This window comes from Phocoena sinus, chromosome 10, assembly GCF_008692025.1.
Source record: "Phocoena sinus isolate mPhoSin1 chromosome 10, mPhoSin1.pri, whole genome shotgun sequence".
Taxonomy (NCBI): domain Eukaryota; kingdom Metazoa; phylum Chordata; class Mammalia; order Artiodactyla; family Phocoenidae; genus Phocoena; species Phocoena sinus.
In genome coordinates, this window is record NC_045772.1 from 91133829 (window position 1) to 91150075 (window position 16247).

The window sequence follows — 16247 nt, forward strand, 5'->3', positions numbered from 1 at the left end:
CTTTCGTGGAGGGAAAAGCCTGTCTGATGTGTAAATGTCACATAAAGCAGCAAGTCACACAATCCCGTGCAGGTTTCTAAAGCCAGGGCAAAAAATTCTCCCTCGTGCTTATAGCATTGACTCTGAAAGCTCTGGATGTACAAAAACTGAAACCCGGGCTCTCCACGTCAGCACATTCCACTCCTTTCAGCTCTGTGCAATTATCTAACAAAGCTCAGACGCCACAGATCCATTAAACTGAAGAAGGTGATAAACAAAGGCATAAACCTGGCACTTGTGAATTTGCAGGAGTCCTCTGACAGTCAGCAGGCCTTGGTCTAGGAACATGTGACTCACAGACTGACAGAAAGGAGAAACTGCAGGAAAAATTTTGGATGACCAGGAATCCATTGTCTCCAAGGACTACCCCATACCCCACTTCTCTCCAGATGGCAGTCCCCACCAAGGACTTAGAAACCGATTCGGTCACCTGTGTCTCAGGATATTTCTAGAGGAAGAAGAAGAGGCAGAAGTTGTAAGCTAGTGAGTGGGGAAATAAAAGTCATGCCAGAGTTTTCACACAAAACAGTATGGGACAGTGTGCAAAGGTTTCTATGGTCAAACAAAGGTTTCATTCTTAACTGCTTCGGTACCTCTCTGAAACTCAGTTTCCCCATTACTGAAGTAGTGATAAAGATGCTCAGGGTTACATAAGAATGCCCTCTGAACAGCAGCCATCCAATAAATGGTAGTGATTATCAGTATCTTCACCATCATTCTCAGTAAGGCAGTGAGGTTTGGAAGAACTTCTGATTTGTGCCCAATATATTTATATTGGTTGTTTCCTTTGGGACATACCTTATATACACATGTGGCACTATCGGTAGTTCATTGATTGCTGAGTTGGCAGCCTGTTTATTTACATAACAGAGGTTTAGATCTTTTATTTAGTTTTGGCTAGCAAAATGTAATTTTAACTCGTAGTTTTAAATAAAATATAAAACTGTAGAAGAAATTTTACAGGGATGGGGTAAATACATGTGAATAATAATTACTATAATAAACGTGGCAATTTTTATGTCACACATGGAGGATATAAATTTGAAAGTATGCTGACAGTTAGGACTTGTCTCTGAAAAAAAATCCATTTATTTTCCATTTATCTTTAAGAGTGCGTACAGATTAATGCATAAACAACATGATCCAGGGGAGTTTAAGTCTAGGGACTAATTTACTGAACTACCCAAGCAACAGAGGATTATTTTATCTAAATTAAGACAGAGCACATGTATTTAGAATTAAGCATTTTGCATTTAACAGCAAATTCAGAATTATAAAAGCAATTAAAGCTAAAATGAGGTATGATCATTTTTTTTTCCTGCTCACCACTGCTGAGCCAAAGCTCATTTTAATGTTTGCCTTGCAGCACTGTTGAACAGAAGGTTGTGAATAGAAGTTCATGGCTGGGCAAAACCACCTTGCTTCCAACTCGAATCCATTCTTCCTGCTTTTATTCAACCTTGTTAAACAGGACTTCAATTTTCTCACATTCCTACTTTTGTTCCCCTGTTTCTCCCTTCTGGAGTGTTTTCTTTAACCTAGTCTGTCTATCTGAATTGCAACGGATAAGGTTCACATCAAAATTTGTCTCCCTTCGTGAAACCAGTGTTCCCTCAAGCCTAAGTGCGTTCCCCCTTATCTGAAGGGAAAGGCACTTGACTGAATAGGGTTGTCTGTCTCATTCCTTTGGAAGTTAGTATATTACTACTTCAGGCTTCTCTTACAGGTAGGAAGTCGTATACATATAGCCCTTTTACATGTAACATGTTTATGTTATTTTCCCTTACCTTACAGACTTCCTAAGGACATAACTTCGTTTTACACTCTTAAAAATGATGAATACAGCACTTTCCTTGTATGTCCAGTTTCATACACGTTTGAGGATTCATTGGTTGAAATACTTAAACATCTATTCACCTTCCCATATCCTCCATCCATCTCCCCTGTTTTACTCAAGCCGCCTAAGTTCCTCTTATAACTTTCGAATTCATTCTAATTTATTTATATTATTTCCAGATATGTTATTTAATAATTGTTAAAAGAACGGAAGAATGACATTACTTCATCAATCAAAGTATTTTGTCCTAACTTCCCCAGATGGTAATTTCCACGACTGCATTTTTAACTGATTCTCTGAAGAGTTATGAAAATGTTAACATTGGTGGTATGGGAATGCCTTAATATCTGCTCCTTTCCAGAATTCAATAGATAAATCTCATAAGAACATAGTTCAATAGGCAGTCTTTCTCATAATGCATTTGAGTTTGCAGCTAATAGTTTTATTGAGGCCCTTGTGTATTTTCCTGATTTTCTTTTTCACATTTGCTTAGATAGCCTTACTCTCCCTTGCAAGTATAATTATTGTCTTTCAGAGACTGTCCTCATCAGAAAGAGGCTATATCTGCCAGTTAGTCAGTTAAAATACTTAGGAAGGGCCAGGCACAAATACAAGAGAGAGAAGAAGATAAAACAAGCTAAATAAAGTTATTTTAACCTTTTTCTTTGAGAAAATTATAGATTTATAGGAGGTTGCAAAGAAATGTACAGGCAGGTCCCATGCACCTTTCACCCTGCCTCTTTCAATGTTGATATTTTGCATATCAAACAAGAAAATATCCCAAACAAGGAAATACCCAAAGTATGAAATTGACATTGTTCCAATCCGTAAAATTTACTGAGCTTCCACAAGTGACTATGCACTTATCTGTGTGTGTGTATGTGTAGATCTACACACTTAGATCACAAGTATAACTTCATGTGAGTACCACAACCATCAAGGTACACAACTGTTCCATTATCACAAGGCTCCCTCATGCTACCCCTTCACAGACAGGTACACTTTCTCCTCTACCCCATGTAATCCTTAATCCTTGCTGACCACCAACTTGTTCTCCATCTCCATAATTTTGTTGTTTCTAGGATATTTTATAAGCAGGATTAGATAGTATGAAACGTTTTGAGATTGGCTTTTTTCACTCAGCATAATTTTCTTGTGGTTCGTTCAAGTTGCTGTGTGTTTCAATAATTCATTCCTTTTTGTTGCTGAGTAATAATATCACATGGTACAGAAATACCACTGTTTGTTTAACCACTCACCTATTGAAGGGCATTTTGGTTATTTTCAGTGTTTGGTTAGTACAAAGCTACTATAAACATTCCTGCACAAGCTTCAGTGTTTTGCTGAAGAGAATTACAATTCCTCTTACACAGCCAAATCATCTTGTTTAGAGCAGAAGTTTTCAGAGATGGATGACATGGGTGAGGAGCTAGTGATTCCATACTGCATCAAATATGTTTGTTAGTATATTCAGGAAGGAGTAACCATCTGTCCTGGTTTTCCCAGAACAGGCCGATTTATGTCTGCTGTCCTGGTATAATGATTCCCTTCAGTCTTGGAAGTGCCGCAGTTGGTACGATAAATTATATAATCACTCTGATTCAGATTTATTTTTTTTACTGAAGATAAAAAATAGTTGATTAGAAGATACAGTTGATTTATAATGTTGTGTTAGTTTCAGGTGTACAAGATTCAGATTTCTTAAAGATTCCAAGCATTGCTATGCCTGCTTGGCTATGATAGAATTGCATTTTCGTAGATTGCTGTTTTGTAATCTCTCTGAGAATCAGTGGAGTGATTCTAGAGTATGAGAAATGAGATAGTTTGTGCAATGAAAGATAGTCTTGCTGAAGTCTCTACTTTTCTGCCGCCTCCTTTTCTGTTAGAAAACGTTTCTTCCTATGTTTCAGTTTTATGGTTGGGGACAGCTTCCAGGCTCATGACTTAGCTCCTGTGTCTTAGCTCATGTCATAGCTCCACAACTGGAGAGAAGAGTAGTCTTTCCTACTGTTGCCAGTTTGGAAGTAATTGCAGGGATGGATTCTGATAGGTTTGGCTTAGATCACATGCCAATCTCAAAGACAGTAGTCAGGTACAGTCCCCAAATGGGCTTAGCTTAGGTCAGGGTTCACCCCTTGACTGATCACTGTCCGGGGTATTAAGGTCAAGTAGGATCCTTTCCAACCATAAGGATTAAAAAGGAGTTTTCCTCAAAGGATGGCAGGTGTTGGAGAAGATGGCAGATCTGGCCATTGGAGGAATGGTGATCTGGGCAGTCACTCTAATTTCTGTCTTCAGTGAAGAGGCCGGCACACTAGCAAATGACACACAGCTGGAAGAGCACAGCCGAAATTCAGTCCTGTACCTTTTTGACTACAGAGCCTATAGTCTTAAGTTTTATTATGCATTATATTTAGCTGTGGAGAAATGGAAAATAAATGCCTGTCAATATAGCCTCTGCAGTTTTTCTATGTGACTAATTCTGAAGTAATCACACTAATGGGAAAAGCACACATGTAGGTGATGATCCCCAACATTTCATGGTCATAATCAATACCTATGATCACCCCTATGTCCTTCACTGGTGAAAGTACAATTGGGAATTGAATATAATTGAACCTCAGACCCCTGGCTTAATTCCTAAATTGAAGAGGACTGAAAATGCTCAGGTTCTGAAAAAATTATCATAGCACATTTAAGTGAAAAGAGCATGCTAAAATAGTGGGACAATTTGATACTTTTTTTGTTTGTTTTTACATACCCACTCCAGTACACAGGCATAGGAAAAAAATTTGGAATGATATGTCCCCCAGATGGTAGTTATTTTAGAACTGAATATGTAGGAATGACTACTTTCTTCCTTTTCTGCCTGTTGTATTTTATATATTTTCCACAGTGAACATGTATTAGTTTTCAAATTTTTAATCCATTATAAAGTTCTTATGATTGGTGATGCACGCCAGATTCAGACTTACTCCGAGATTTCAAATTAAGAAATCCCTACTTCAGAACCACAAGAAACCACATGGTGAAAAGGCTAATTGGAGGCCTCAGAATAGCAACAAGAATTTTAATAGAAAGAGTCTCATTAGGTTTCCAATTAGCCTTCAAAAAATAAGTAAAAAGATGTGGCAACAGGAAAGAACCTGGAGCACCTCTAAAGGGGGGCTGACTTTCAGCAGATTTAACAGTTTTACCTAATTAAAAAGAAGCACATAAGCTAAGTTTTCAAGATTAAGTTCATCGTGCTTCATTCTAAGTTGTTGCAATCATTTTAGCACAGTTTTGATAATACCAGAATCTTCATATTAAAAATCCCAAGTACCTATCCGTTCTGAATGAGACCTATAGTTATTTCTGCAAGACTAATTAAAAAGTATAATTTAGTTAGGGGAAACTGTAGAAGAAAGTCCCCATAATGATGCATAATAAACTTGGCCACATCCCATCACTATCTTTATATGTAAATAACACTATAATAACCTAGCTTTTCCTAAAATCCTTTAAGGAGGACCAAATGACTCACTGTTTAATAATACATTACAGACATTATACAATTCCCTTGGCTTTTTATTATTCACCTTATTAATCAACTTAACATTCAGAAACTTTAGAAGTCAATTTTTCTTCCTAGATAACATCTAGGAATTTTAAGTACATCCAAGTAATAAGGTATTTCTTACGGTAATGCTGTTGGCCCTTATTGTAAAAATGATGGTTATACTTTGTGGAATTTGTCAAGAGCACTCTCATTTTTAGGATTACACTTTAGTTTTCAGCACAACATCAAAATAAATCGACATCCTAAAGCAATATTACGAGACTATCTCTTTTCTGGACCACCAACTTGACTTAAATAGGAAATTCCTGGTTTATCTGAGACAAAGAATGATGTATGGCAATTAGCCTAATTCTGATGCACCACACAGAGAGAGAAAGAGACTCATATAAATGTGTTCTTGGAGATTTCCAGAAATTTTGTTTTGATACTAAAAAAAGAAGATTGTTAAACTTAAAAATAATAATTTATTAATTGCAGAATTGTTAATATTATTTTTATACTCTTTAGGTGCACTTCTCCTTGTACATTCACGGAGGGGAAAACCTCTTTTTAGCCATTTATGTGAGTGTACAAATAATCTGATCACAATTTTTCCTGTATTTTTGACTCTAGAGGAGATATTGATTTACCAACAAACAAAAAGAAAATTAAAGTCATAGAGAAAAAAATTACGACTGACTCAAACTTCCACACTTTACCAATACAGTAATAGAGTATGGGTATAAGTTAGTATATTACAAGACAGTGTAATACCATTCAATTCTCTAGCGAAATAGTGTAAGTAATAGTACTTATTTCATGCATACATTTTTGTATTCTAGTCATTTGAAAATCTTGACAGTCCAGATTTTTCATGTATATATACTAACATTTTAATGACTACAACACTAATTTAATCAGCCTGTTTAACTGTCTGTCCATGTTTGGATAATAAAATACTTATTATCTAGTATTCAACTGAGTATGAAAATTATCATTTGTTTCTGTATAAAGTTACCTATTGGGATCTTAAACAAGAAAGCACATTCATTGTCTGAAATCCATTAAAAAAATTTCTGTGAGGTACCAATATGCATTTAAAAAAAGAAAAAATATCACTTTAAGGAATAAAGGGACTCAAGTTTTAATGATTGAAGAAAAATAACAATGATCATCTGAGCTTCAGTCAGTCACGTGAGTTTCGGGAAATGCCTTCAGAGGTCTAGATCCAATCTGAGTATATTAATATACATTGTGAGGGAAAAATAAAGAAAAAACATTATGTAAAAAATTATTTGTATTTTTGATATCCTCAAATTGTAGAGCCAAGAAAAGAACATATTTTTAGATCTGAAAAACCCCAAAATGACTTTGTTTACAAGTTAAAGTAAATTTTATGCACGATGAATAAAATAGAGAATAAGTGATCAAAAAAGCTGTTTTTACTTCATTACAGATGAGAATTTGCCACACAGGGGAGCCCATTCATTGCTTGAGGACACACCATTTACCAGTGGTTGATTCTGACAATACAATAGCAAGAAAAAAAAATGTGCGAGGAACCTTATCTTGATGTCTAAAAGACTTTATTTTCACTTGTGGTAATAAATCCTTTGCTCCCTCCACAAGACCAATAGAACAGCATCTCGAGATTATCTCTCCGTTGTGACTACACTCTCTCCCTCGGCACTGCCTGCCCAATGGACCCTCTCTCCTAGTTCATCTCACTGTGCATTGTCTCCGTTCCCTGAACTTGCACGCTTGCAAGCTGGTTTTCCTCTGTCTCGAATCTGTCCCATAACTCCCGTTTGACCTTTCTCACCCTATGTATTCATTCAATATTCATCCATTTATTCAACAAATATTTACTGAGCATCTACCCTGGGCCGGGCACTCTTCCAACAGCTGGGGATACAGCAGTGAGCAAAAAGGATAAAGACATTGCTTTCATGGAACCTACAAGCATTCCAATAGAGGAGTTAAGTAATAATAAAGAGCTAATATAATGTCATGTAGTGAGTGATACATTCTCTAAAGAAAATAAACCTGGGTACAAGTGGTAAAATTTGAGTGATGGGTTGATTTTTAGATTGGCTGTTCAGGAAAGACATTTTAAGGAACCACCCTTTGAGCAGAGATTGGCACTCTCAGCCCCTTACCACGGTTCATCACAGAACACCTTTGGGAAGAATGAGACTCGTCTTCTACCCAACTGGCTATTGTGGCCATGAAAGAGAAGAAAGGACAGCAGCCAGAAATCTTGGACTGGTGTAAATAGCTTAAAGCAGTATGATGGAGGGTTGGGGACAGGACAGAGAGATGACAAGCTTCTCACATTTTATCTTTATAACCTGTCAAGTCTGTTGGCAAGCAGGTCTTCAGAACATGCAAGAAAGCAGGAGCAGTCACAACCTAGTGTCATACTAAAATGAAACAGAGATAGAAGTAATGTGTGAAAGATACAACCAGAGATAGTTCATCTCAACAGCAAACCAAACCAAACAACAAAATGACTGTCCAAAAGTGGAAGAGCCACCTCTCAGCTGATAGTAATTTCACCATTTATGACCAATTGGCAGTAATATTAGAGGCAAGATCTAAGTACCAGCTTAAGTATTGAACTAGACGATCTTTGAAAAGTATAGTTTTATGATTCAATGAAATACACTGAACAAAATGTGTTGTTCTCTTAAGTCATATATTAAGACAATCATATTTAAAAATCGTGTTAAAATTAATTTTCTATCTTTTTAACAGTCAAAAGCCAAAGAAATTTTTGTACGTACAGTTACCAAACCCAGAGTTAGCGCAACCCATAAAATAAGGAAAATATACACATTTTTTTCTTCCAAGAGAGTTGAACATCAGTCCTTGAAAAGAAAGTTGGGAATAGTTGCTCTCCTTCACGCAAATCCTTCAGATTCTGAGACTTAGACTATGATTGATGTTACTGGTATGTTTCCCCTATCATTAAATTTACTTTTCTCATTAAGGAAAGAGAGAGATAAAGAGAAGAAGTGTCTAGTGTACAAATATAGATATTGTTTCTTGAAGTGTATTCACTATTCCCACGAATCATTTTTAGAAAAAAATTCTGCACTCAAAGTTGGGAAATGCTACACACTATATCTTCCTACTGGAAGCACAATGCATATTAACACAGTGAAGGTTCTAAGAAATCCTGGTACAAAAAATAATAATAAATGAATTAATACTAGTTTAAACAAAGTTAAACAGATTACTTCCCAAATTCATGTCAGCACAGAAGTGTTTATTTTTAGTAATATCTGTTAACATTTTAAGTCTCTAATGTTCCATGGAGTACACTTGGGAAGATGCTGCTCTAGACACATTTTTAATTGTTCTTCTTCTTTGACTTTTGCTTTGGGCTATTTTTACTGTCCTATTTCTTTCTTTCTCTTTTTCTTTTTGGACACAACACTTATTGTTCCAGACTTTAGCTTATAGCACCTCTCCATCGCATTTGATGCAGTTTGCCAATCCCTCTCACCTGAAATTTCCTAGACCTTGGGTTTCCTTGATTCTTATACCTCTCTGGCTGTTCCTTCTTCATCTTCTAAGGCTCCTTAGTAAATGTTACTTGCTCCTCAGGCCCCACCCTGACCCATTGCTCTTCTCTCCTTTGCCCTCTGCTGGGACATCCCCATTCACATCTCCAGGTCTGCCCTCTCCCCTAGACAACAGACTCATATCTAAGTACCTGCTTTTTTTAGGCACTTCAAATTCAAAAGATCCTCCACTAACCTCATCAGGTACTACAGCAGTGGAGGTCCCAGCAGGACACTCAGGGGAAATCTATGGAGTTTAATCAAGAGACTGTTAATTAAGGTGTAGAGCAGGAGTAGTGATACTAAACAGGGATGATAAAGTACCCAGGGACGAACAGCAGTGAGAAGCTACTACCCTAAAGAGACCAGGGGAGGAAGCTGTTTCTGGAACTTGGCCAGAACTTGGCCTTGAAAGAGGAGCTGACTACAGGATTGAAAGAGCGGATGAAGCCATTGCCTATCAGGGTCCAGCCAGCGTGGACTCCTACCAGTAATCTTCTGTTAGTGCCTCCTATTAGTCAAACTCACTGCTGGCCAAAGGGCAAGGGGTCCTGAAGAAGCAGTCTTTACAGGGAAGCTCCCTGGCACTGAGGGTGGAGAAGGAGGTAGGCTGATCTGAAGGAGAATGGACACCACCAGTACACTTGGTATCTTTTGTTTGTTTTTTTTTTCAATACGTGGGCGTCTCACTGTTGTGGCCTCTCCCGTTGCGGAGCACAGGCTCCGGAAGCGCAGGCTCAGCGGCCATGGCTCGCGGGCCCAGCCGTTCCGCGGCATGTTGGATCTTCCCGGACCGGGGCACGAACCCGTGTCCCCTGCATCGGCAGGCGGACTCTCAGCCACTGTGCCACCAGGGAAGCCCCAGACTTTTAAATGATGACAGTAAATAGAAGTTGAGGTAACGCTGGAGCAATCCAGAGTACTATTTTTTGGGGAAAATAACATATTGGTATTTTGATTTATGATTTTAATAAGTTCTTAATATAAGGGATGGGTAATATTTTATGTTTTTGGTGTAATGATTGCATTGTAATCATAATGATTTAATTCACACAATGATAATTTCCTCCTATTTTCCTTAAAGATGAGTTCACAAGTCAATATTATGATATTTTAACACTTCTCAGTCAGAAAATTTTTATATAATGACGAAAATTTGAATCCTGTCTATTAAGCTTCTATTATATGCCTAACACCACATACTAGGCCCCATGGAAGACAAAAATTTACAATAGACATGCATTTATTTCAAAAATATTTACAGTGTGTTTGGAGTAGTTAAATGACCATGATGTTTTCTAGTAGAGCCCATCATTGTACTGGGGCTATGCTTCTGAAAATGCAACACCACTGGAAGTGTGTACCTGAAGGCACTAAATTAGGAAGAAAACGAGAAAGAAATCTCTGTGGTCACAGCTTAAGCGTTCTATCGTGCCACACTGCTACCAGTCCCAATGGCTTAGGTGCACCGACTGTATCCAGCACCAAAGAGCCTTTGCAAACCCTCAAGACTCAAGTTGGAATTATATTTATAAGACCCAGGAGTCAATGTGCTTATAAGTTTAAATACCTCCAAGTTGGATATTTAGATGCTAAAAATACCACTACATTTAAAAGTAAAGTACAACTCATATTGTTTTAATTATTTATGCACACAGACGTATGCTTTCTTATGGGCCAAAATGAGAAAGAGGTAAGTGTGAATTTTCTGTGCTTTCATACAGTATCAATCTTTCATATAACAAAGAAGAAAAGAAAACAACAGATGTTCACATTAGGAAGGATTATCACTCAATCCCCTGCAGAAGACCAGTCCAGTGAACCTTCTCCAACTTACTAGGGATGTCACGTATAAAAGGGTTTCTCTAATAGGCTGGCAACAACACTTGTCAAGGAAGTCAACTGACAAAGGAGTTAATGGCAGCAAACTTCACTGCAAGGAGGAGGGTCTAAGCTGCTTCAGAAAGATGAAAAGGTTATGGTTCACCTGCTGACATTGTATAATATAGAATGTGCATGTAAAACCTCCAGAAGGAAAGTGAAGATTCTTGTGTGTGTGTGTGAGGGAGAGACAGAGACAGAGACAGAGAGAGAGAGGTGCAGAGAGAGACATGGGGGTGGCGGTGGACAGAAAGGCTGAGAGAATAAGGAAGAAAAAGAAAAAGAGAGAGGGGTCACAGGGAAGTGGAGAAAGGCAGATAAAACTTGGAAAGTGGGTATTTCTCCCGAATAAAAATACTATGGTCAACATGGTAACACTCATGCTTTATAGAATTAAACATAAACCTCTTTCAGAAAATGTAATTGAGGCCCTTTCACATTTAATGTTCCTTGATTATGTATCACGAAAGAGCAGAAATGGAAGGAAATATAGAGAGGAGGTTCAGAAAGAAAGAAGGATTCTGGCCAAACCTGTGAGTTTAGGGAAACCTTCCAGTTGACTACTAAAGAGCACCGTTTCAGGGAAGGCAGAATCTAAATTCCTATGATGTCATATGCTACAACTTGCCTCTTTGTTGACAAAATACTGATGTCGAGTGAACTGATATAGGAGGCGATTTTCAAGGAGAGGTGTAGTAAAGATAGGATAGGTGAGAGAAGTTACATTGTTTTTACTAGAATTATGGGAAGATGTATGAGAGGGAAAATCTAAATGGAGTAGTATTTATCTGGTGATTAAATAAATAATACATAAATAATACTCCAATAAATACTACTCGATTTACATTCACATGTGGGTAGAAGACTTTGAGATTGGTAGGCTCCCAGTATACTTGATAACAGAGTTCTTTTGTTTCCTGTTTTTAAAAATAGAAATATACCATCAATATTGATATGAAAGTAGAAAATTTCATAACCAACATCGTGCTTATGAAACATCAATTATGCAGCTATTAGCTTCATAACATAAAGTGGATGATTTAAACAAGTGGCGATGACTGATTAAATGTGCCCATCATTAAGCCATGGAGAGGGAACAATGCACGAAAGCTTCCTTAGCCAGGCACCTTGAGGCTACCTCAATGAAACTGGTTATAGCCAATCTTACAGATTCAAAATTTCAGACTTTCCCACCACTTATGTCCAGCTGCTTGTTTCTGATTTGTGGAAAATATAAAACTACAAATCAAGCCTCATGTTTGAGTTTCTCTGACTTTATGGCTTTAAGGGATTTTCATTCTCATGTGGAGGATACAGAGTAGTGAAAGATTGTCTGACATAATGAGAACTACAGAGATTTGGGGGAAGGGCTGCGGAAATGGTTTCTTTCTGACTTAGCACAGATAGACCTTTTTAGATTTTATCACTGATATTCAATCGACAACTTGGTATTTAATAATGGAATGTTATGTTTCTATCACCACCTGCATGTTAAGTCTGTTTTACTGACACTTATTCAGGACCTTGAATGCAAAAGCATCTCCAAATTATGGAAAGATTATACTGTGAACCCAATTTACCATGTAATATACTATTTCCAAAATGTAAATGCCTTACTCTGTGTGCCCAGTTTACCACTCTGAACATCTCTTGTCAACTGTAACAAAATAAGTGAATGAAATAGCATGTGTGAAATACCTGGAAGACTGACTGGCACACATGGTGGGTATTCAGTGTACACGTATGAAGGCTATATATATATGTATATATATATTTCTTTTGGTATACTTTATATCCATTTGACATAAAACATTGCATTTACATAAAATAAAGAGTAAAGACTTGCTTTACAAAATTACTTGTCTCATTACAATATTTACTAAAAGGCCAGCTTTATTAATGTATTTACTGTGTGATGCAGTTTATCATAATTGACACTAAATTGCAAATGTGCAGGAAAACACCTATTATGTAGAACAGGGTGAACATCTATTACAGTCTATGCCATTACTGACTGCAATTTCTCAGTCTGATATCAAGTTTTGATTAGAACTTTTGCTACAAATTTTTAGATTTTTTATGGCGCTCTACCCATACTCCCAAGCCCATCATTTGACCATTTCTGAAATTCTCACTCACTATGAAGATTTCAAATAGAAACCTGAAGTAGTGCCAAAGGTTGGGTTTGGATCAGATGTCATATGTGTAAGTCCTAGCTGATACATAGTAAAATGTGTGGCTGTTCAGTTTCTCACTTTGCATTCATGAAAAATGTTGCACAGACATATAGTTATGACAGAATATGACAAATAGAAAAATTAATAGAAAACTTCATAGTTTGTGTATGTTCATAAAACATACACGTTTGCGGTGTCTGCTTAAAGAGCAACCTCTTAGAGGGAAAATACATGACCAAGCTTATTATTTATCAGATTTTAAATAATATGATTGTTGATAGCTTCAGAAAACGTAAAAACATAGTAAATACAATTTAGAATCGTATTTAGGCACTCTGCTGCTGGTTCTTCCGGAAACTATTTTTCCTATTTTCCATTAAGATAATGAACATATGGAATATTTAAAACTGATGCTGTTCTCAATCCGTTGGCTCTGTTCCACTATCTCCTTGTCAGACATTCCCGATTAAGGGTGCATATGAGCAAGAAGTGACTGATAAGAAGACATTTGCGTCCTTTAATGTTTCGTCCATTTCTAAGGTAGAGATCACTGTGGTGCTGAAAGGATAGCTCCCGGTCACCTGTCGACGTACTTGAGTTTGCTTTGCCGGAAGGACTAATAACAGAACTAAAGTAGACACACGGAAGACACGAGTGATAGACAATTACTTCATGACACTTCTCCAAAGACATCTAGCTTAAATTTCTTTAAAAAAAATCATGCACCGTATAGTTGTCAAACTAGGGATATTTTGTTTTTGTTTTTAAGCAGTCCTTGTCTATTCTTCTCAGAGTTAAACCCTGAAGCAGGACATTCCAAAGAAGACACGAAAAAGTTAATTATACAGATGTCTGCCATTGAAATTTAGAGGTAGCATCCTCTGTAAATATAGCGGGGGAAAGTCTAGACTTTGTAAATGGTATTCTCAGGTTGGAGATGAGGACTTGGGAAGGGGAGTCCTCTCCAGGCTCAAGCTGACATTCCTTAGTCAAAGAAAACCATGCTCACGACCCAGCCCCGGCAGTCCATTTGAGGCCGCGGAGCTCGGCCCCCGGTGTATAATTCCAGCAGAAGGTATATTAAGGCAAAGCCTTCGCTCACTCCGTTGGGGGAGGGAGAAAAGGTTAAGCAGCACCGGGGTGCAGCAGCGACCAGAAGGGAAAGTGATCTCATTTTGTCTGAGGAAGCACCATCCGACAAGCCCACCTTTGATGCGCATGCCGGCGGCGGTACAAGAGCACAAAGGGGGAAAGCCGGAGGCAGCAAACTTCCCTCTCCTTCCACCCCGTCCCTGAAGCCCGCGGAGAACACGTAAACGCAAGGACAACAAAGCGTGCACCGGGGGCGCTGCCAGCAGCCCGGCCATCGCGACCCGGGGCGCGCCGCTCCCCCGCTACAGAGCGAGGGCGCCGGAGCGCGGGCGCAGGCAGGACCGCGGCGGCTGGGGGAGGGGTCCCCTACCTTGAGCAGCACAAAGAGCCAGAGCAGAGGCAGGAGGCGGCGGCCGCCGCGCGTCCTCGCGGGCAGGTGCCCCATCGCGGCGTGGACGGGGACCCGGGGGAACGGTGGCGCCGGCTGGCTCCCCCGGCGGTTCACAATGGCGAACGGGGGCTGCAGCCTCAGACCTTGGGCGCCGAGGCTGCTCCCGGCGGGCGCATGCTGCCTGTGCAGTCCCCCCGCGCCAGCTCCCTTTCGCTTTCTGCTCCCTGGGTCCTCTAGGAACGTGCCAGGTGCTGCTGTTCTCTAACAGCTAAGGATGGAGAGGGTGCGGATTGGAGTGGGCGAGGCTCCGCTGCCGCTGCCGCTGCCGCCGCCGCGGCTGCCGCGCGGTGAGCGAGAGGCGGGGGCCCTGCGCCCAGCCTCCGCGGTCGTCTGGCAGCAGAGATACTCTCACTGTGGGCTGCGGACTCATAAAAGTGACAGCAGCTTCCCAAGCCCCACTCCAGGCTCCGCCCCAACCTCTTCCACAGTCCCTGGGACGCAGAGTTCTGTGGGGCTTCCCTGACTCCTCTTCAGCAACTCAGGAAACAAACACACAGGTCCCTTCCCAATCTTCCTACATCTGCTCTCAGCTAACACTTGGAGGGAAGTGGTGGTTGTGATTGTAGTGATGGAGTTCAGTGTGTGTGTGTGTGTGTGTGTGTATGTGTGTGTGTATGTGTGTGTGTGTGTGTGATGGGGAGGATACTCCCTCCCATTTCCACTCTCTTCATCCCATTTAAACACTCATTCTCTCTGTCCCACACTCATCCAGGAGGAAATAACACAAGTATATATTTTTTCTGTTTGAGGTCAGAAGTTTTGTAAATTTTAAGGGCTGTCCTTTGACACCTGAGTGGAATATAGAAGGAGGTTGGTTCACATTATATTACACACATTTATAAACACATAAACATTTACATACTTTTTAAAATGTTTAATTATTAAAGAAACTGTCAAACTTTCCCAAAGTGGTTATGCCATTTTATATTCCCACCGGCAAAGTATGAGTAGGGGGAGGGGAAAGAGTGGGTGTGGAATTTAAAAGTGGTAATGTTAGAGATCTTTGTGGTGATGAAACAGTTCTGTATCTTGAATGTGCTGGTGGTTACACAAATCTACCCAGATGATAAAATTGTACAGAAACATACACACACACACGAGTGCATGTAAAACTGGTGAGATCTGAATAAGGTCTGTGAACAGTACTGAGGTCAGTTTCCTGGTTTTAATACCTACTGTAGTTATGTAAGATGCTACCTCTGGAAGGAACTGGGGAAAGGTACATGGGGCCATTCTATACATTTTTTCTTATTGAGCTATAATTGACATATGACATTATGTTAGTTTCAGATGTACAACATAATGATTCTATGTTTGTACAGATGGCTGGTATGTATATGTGTAGCTGAGAAAGGTTTAGATTGAATATAGTTATACAAGCATATATGTGTGCTAAATTCTTATATGCATAAATCTAGAATAATGGTCTGAATTTATGTGAGAATATTGTCTCTGATGCCTTCCTTTAGAAACTTCTTTTGTTGTCATCTCCCTCTTCATATGCTCACTTTAGTGCCCTTACGTCCATTCTTCTCTTTCTCTTGAGAAAATATTAGTTGCTTCTCCAGCCCTCGAGGTCAGACTCATGGGCTATCTGAAAATTTTATTCTTGGGACTACACTTGTAGGGCTTTGGTTTGGTATGTTTTCCTTTTATTTTG

At 39.2% G+C, this 16247-nt stretch overlaps 1 protein-coding gene across 3 annotated transcripts in view; it reads right to left on the reverse strand.

The window, feature by feature from the left end:
- The window catches only part of PTPRO (protein tyrosine phosphatase receptor type O), a 233106-nt gene extending 218444 nt beyond the window's left edge, over window positions 1–14662 (reverse strand). Inside the window, exon 1 of one of the 3 annotated variants that reach the window (XM_032646712.1) lies at window positions 14507–14662. In XM_032646712.1, coding sequence (XP_032502603.1) covers window positions 14507–14581 — 75 coding nt within the window. In that variant the 5' untranslated portion in view covers window positions 14582–14662. The remainder of the gene's footprint in view (window positions 1–14506) is intronic. The other 2 variants (XM_032646711.1, XM_032646713.1) reach the window with 2 other exon arrangements.
- Window positions 14663–16247: the final 1585 nt, after the last annotated feature.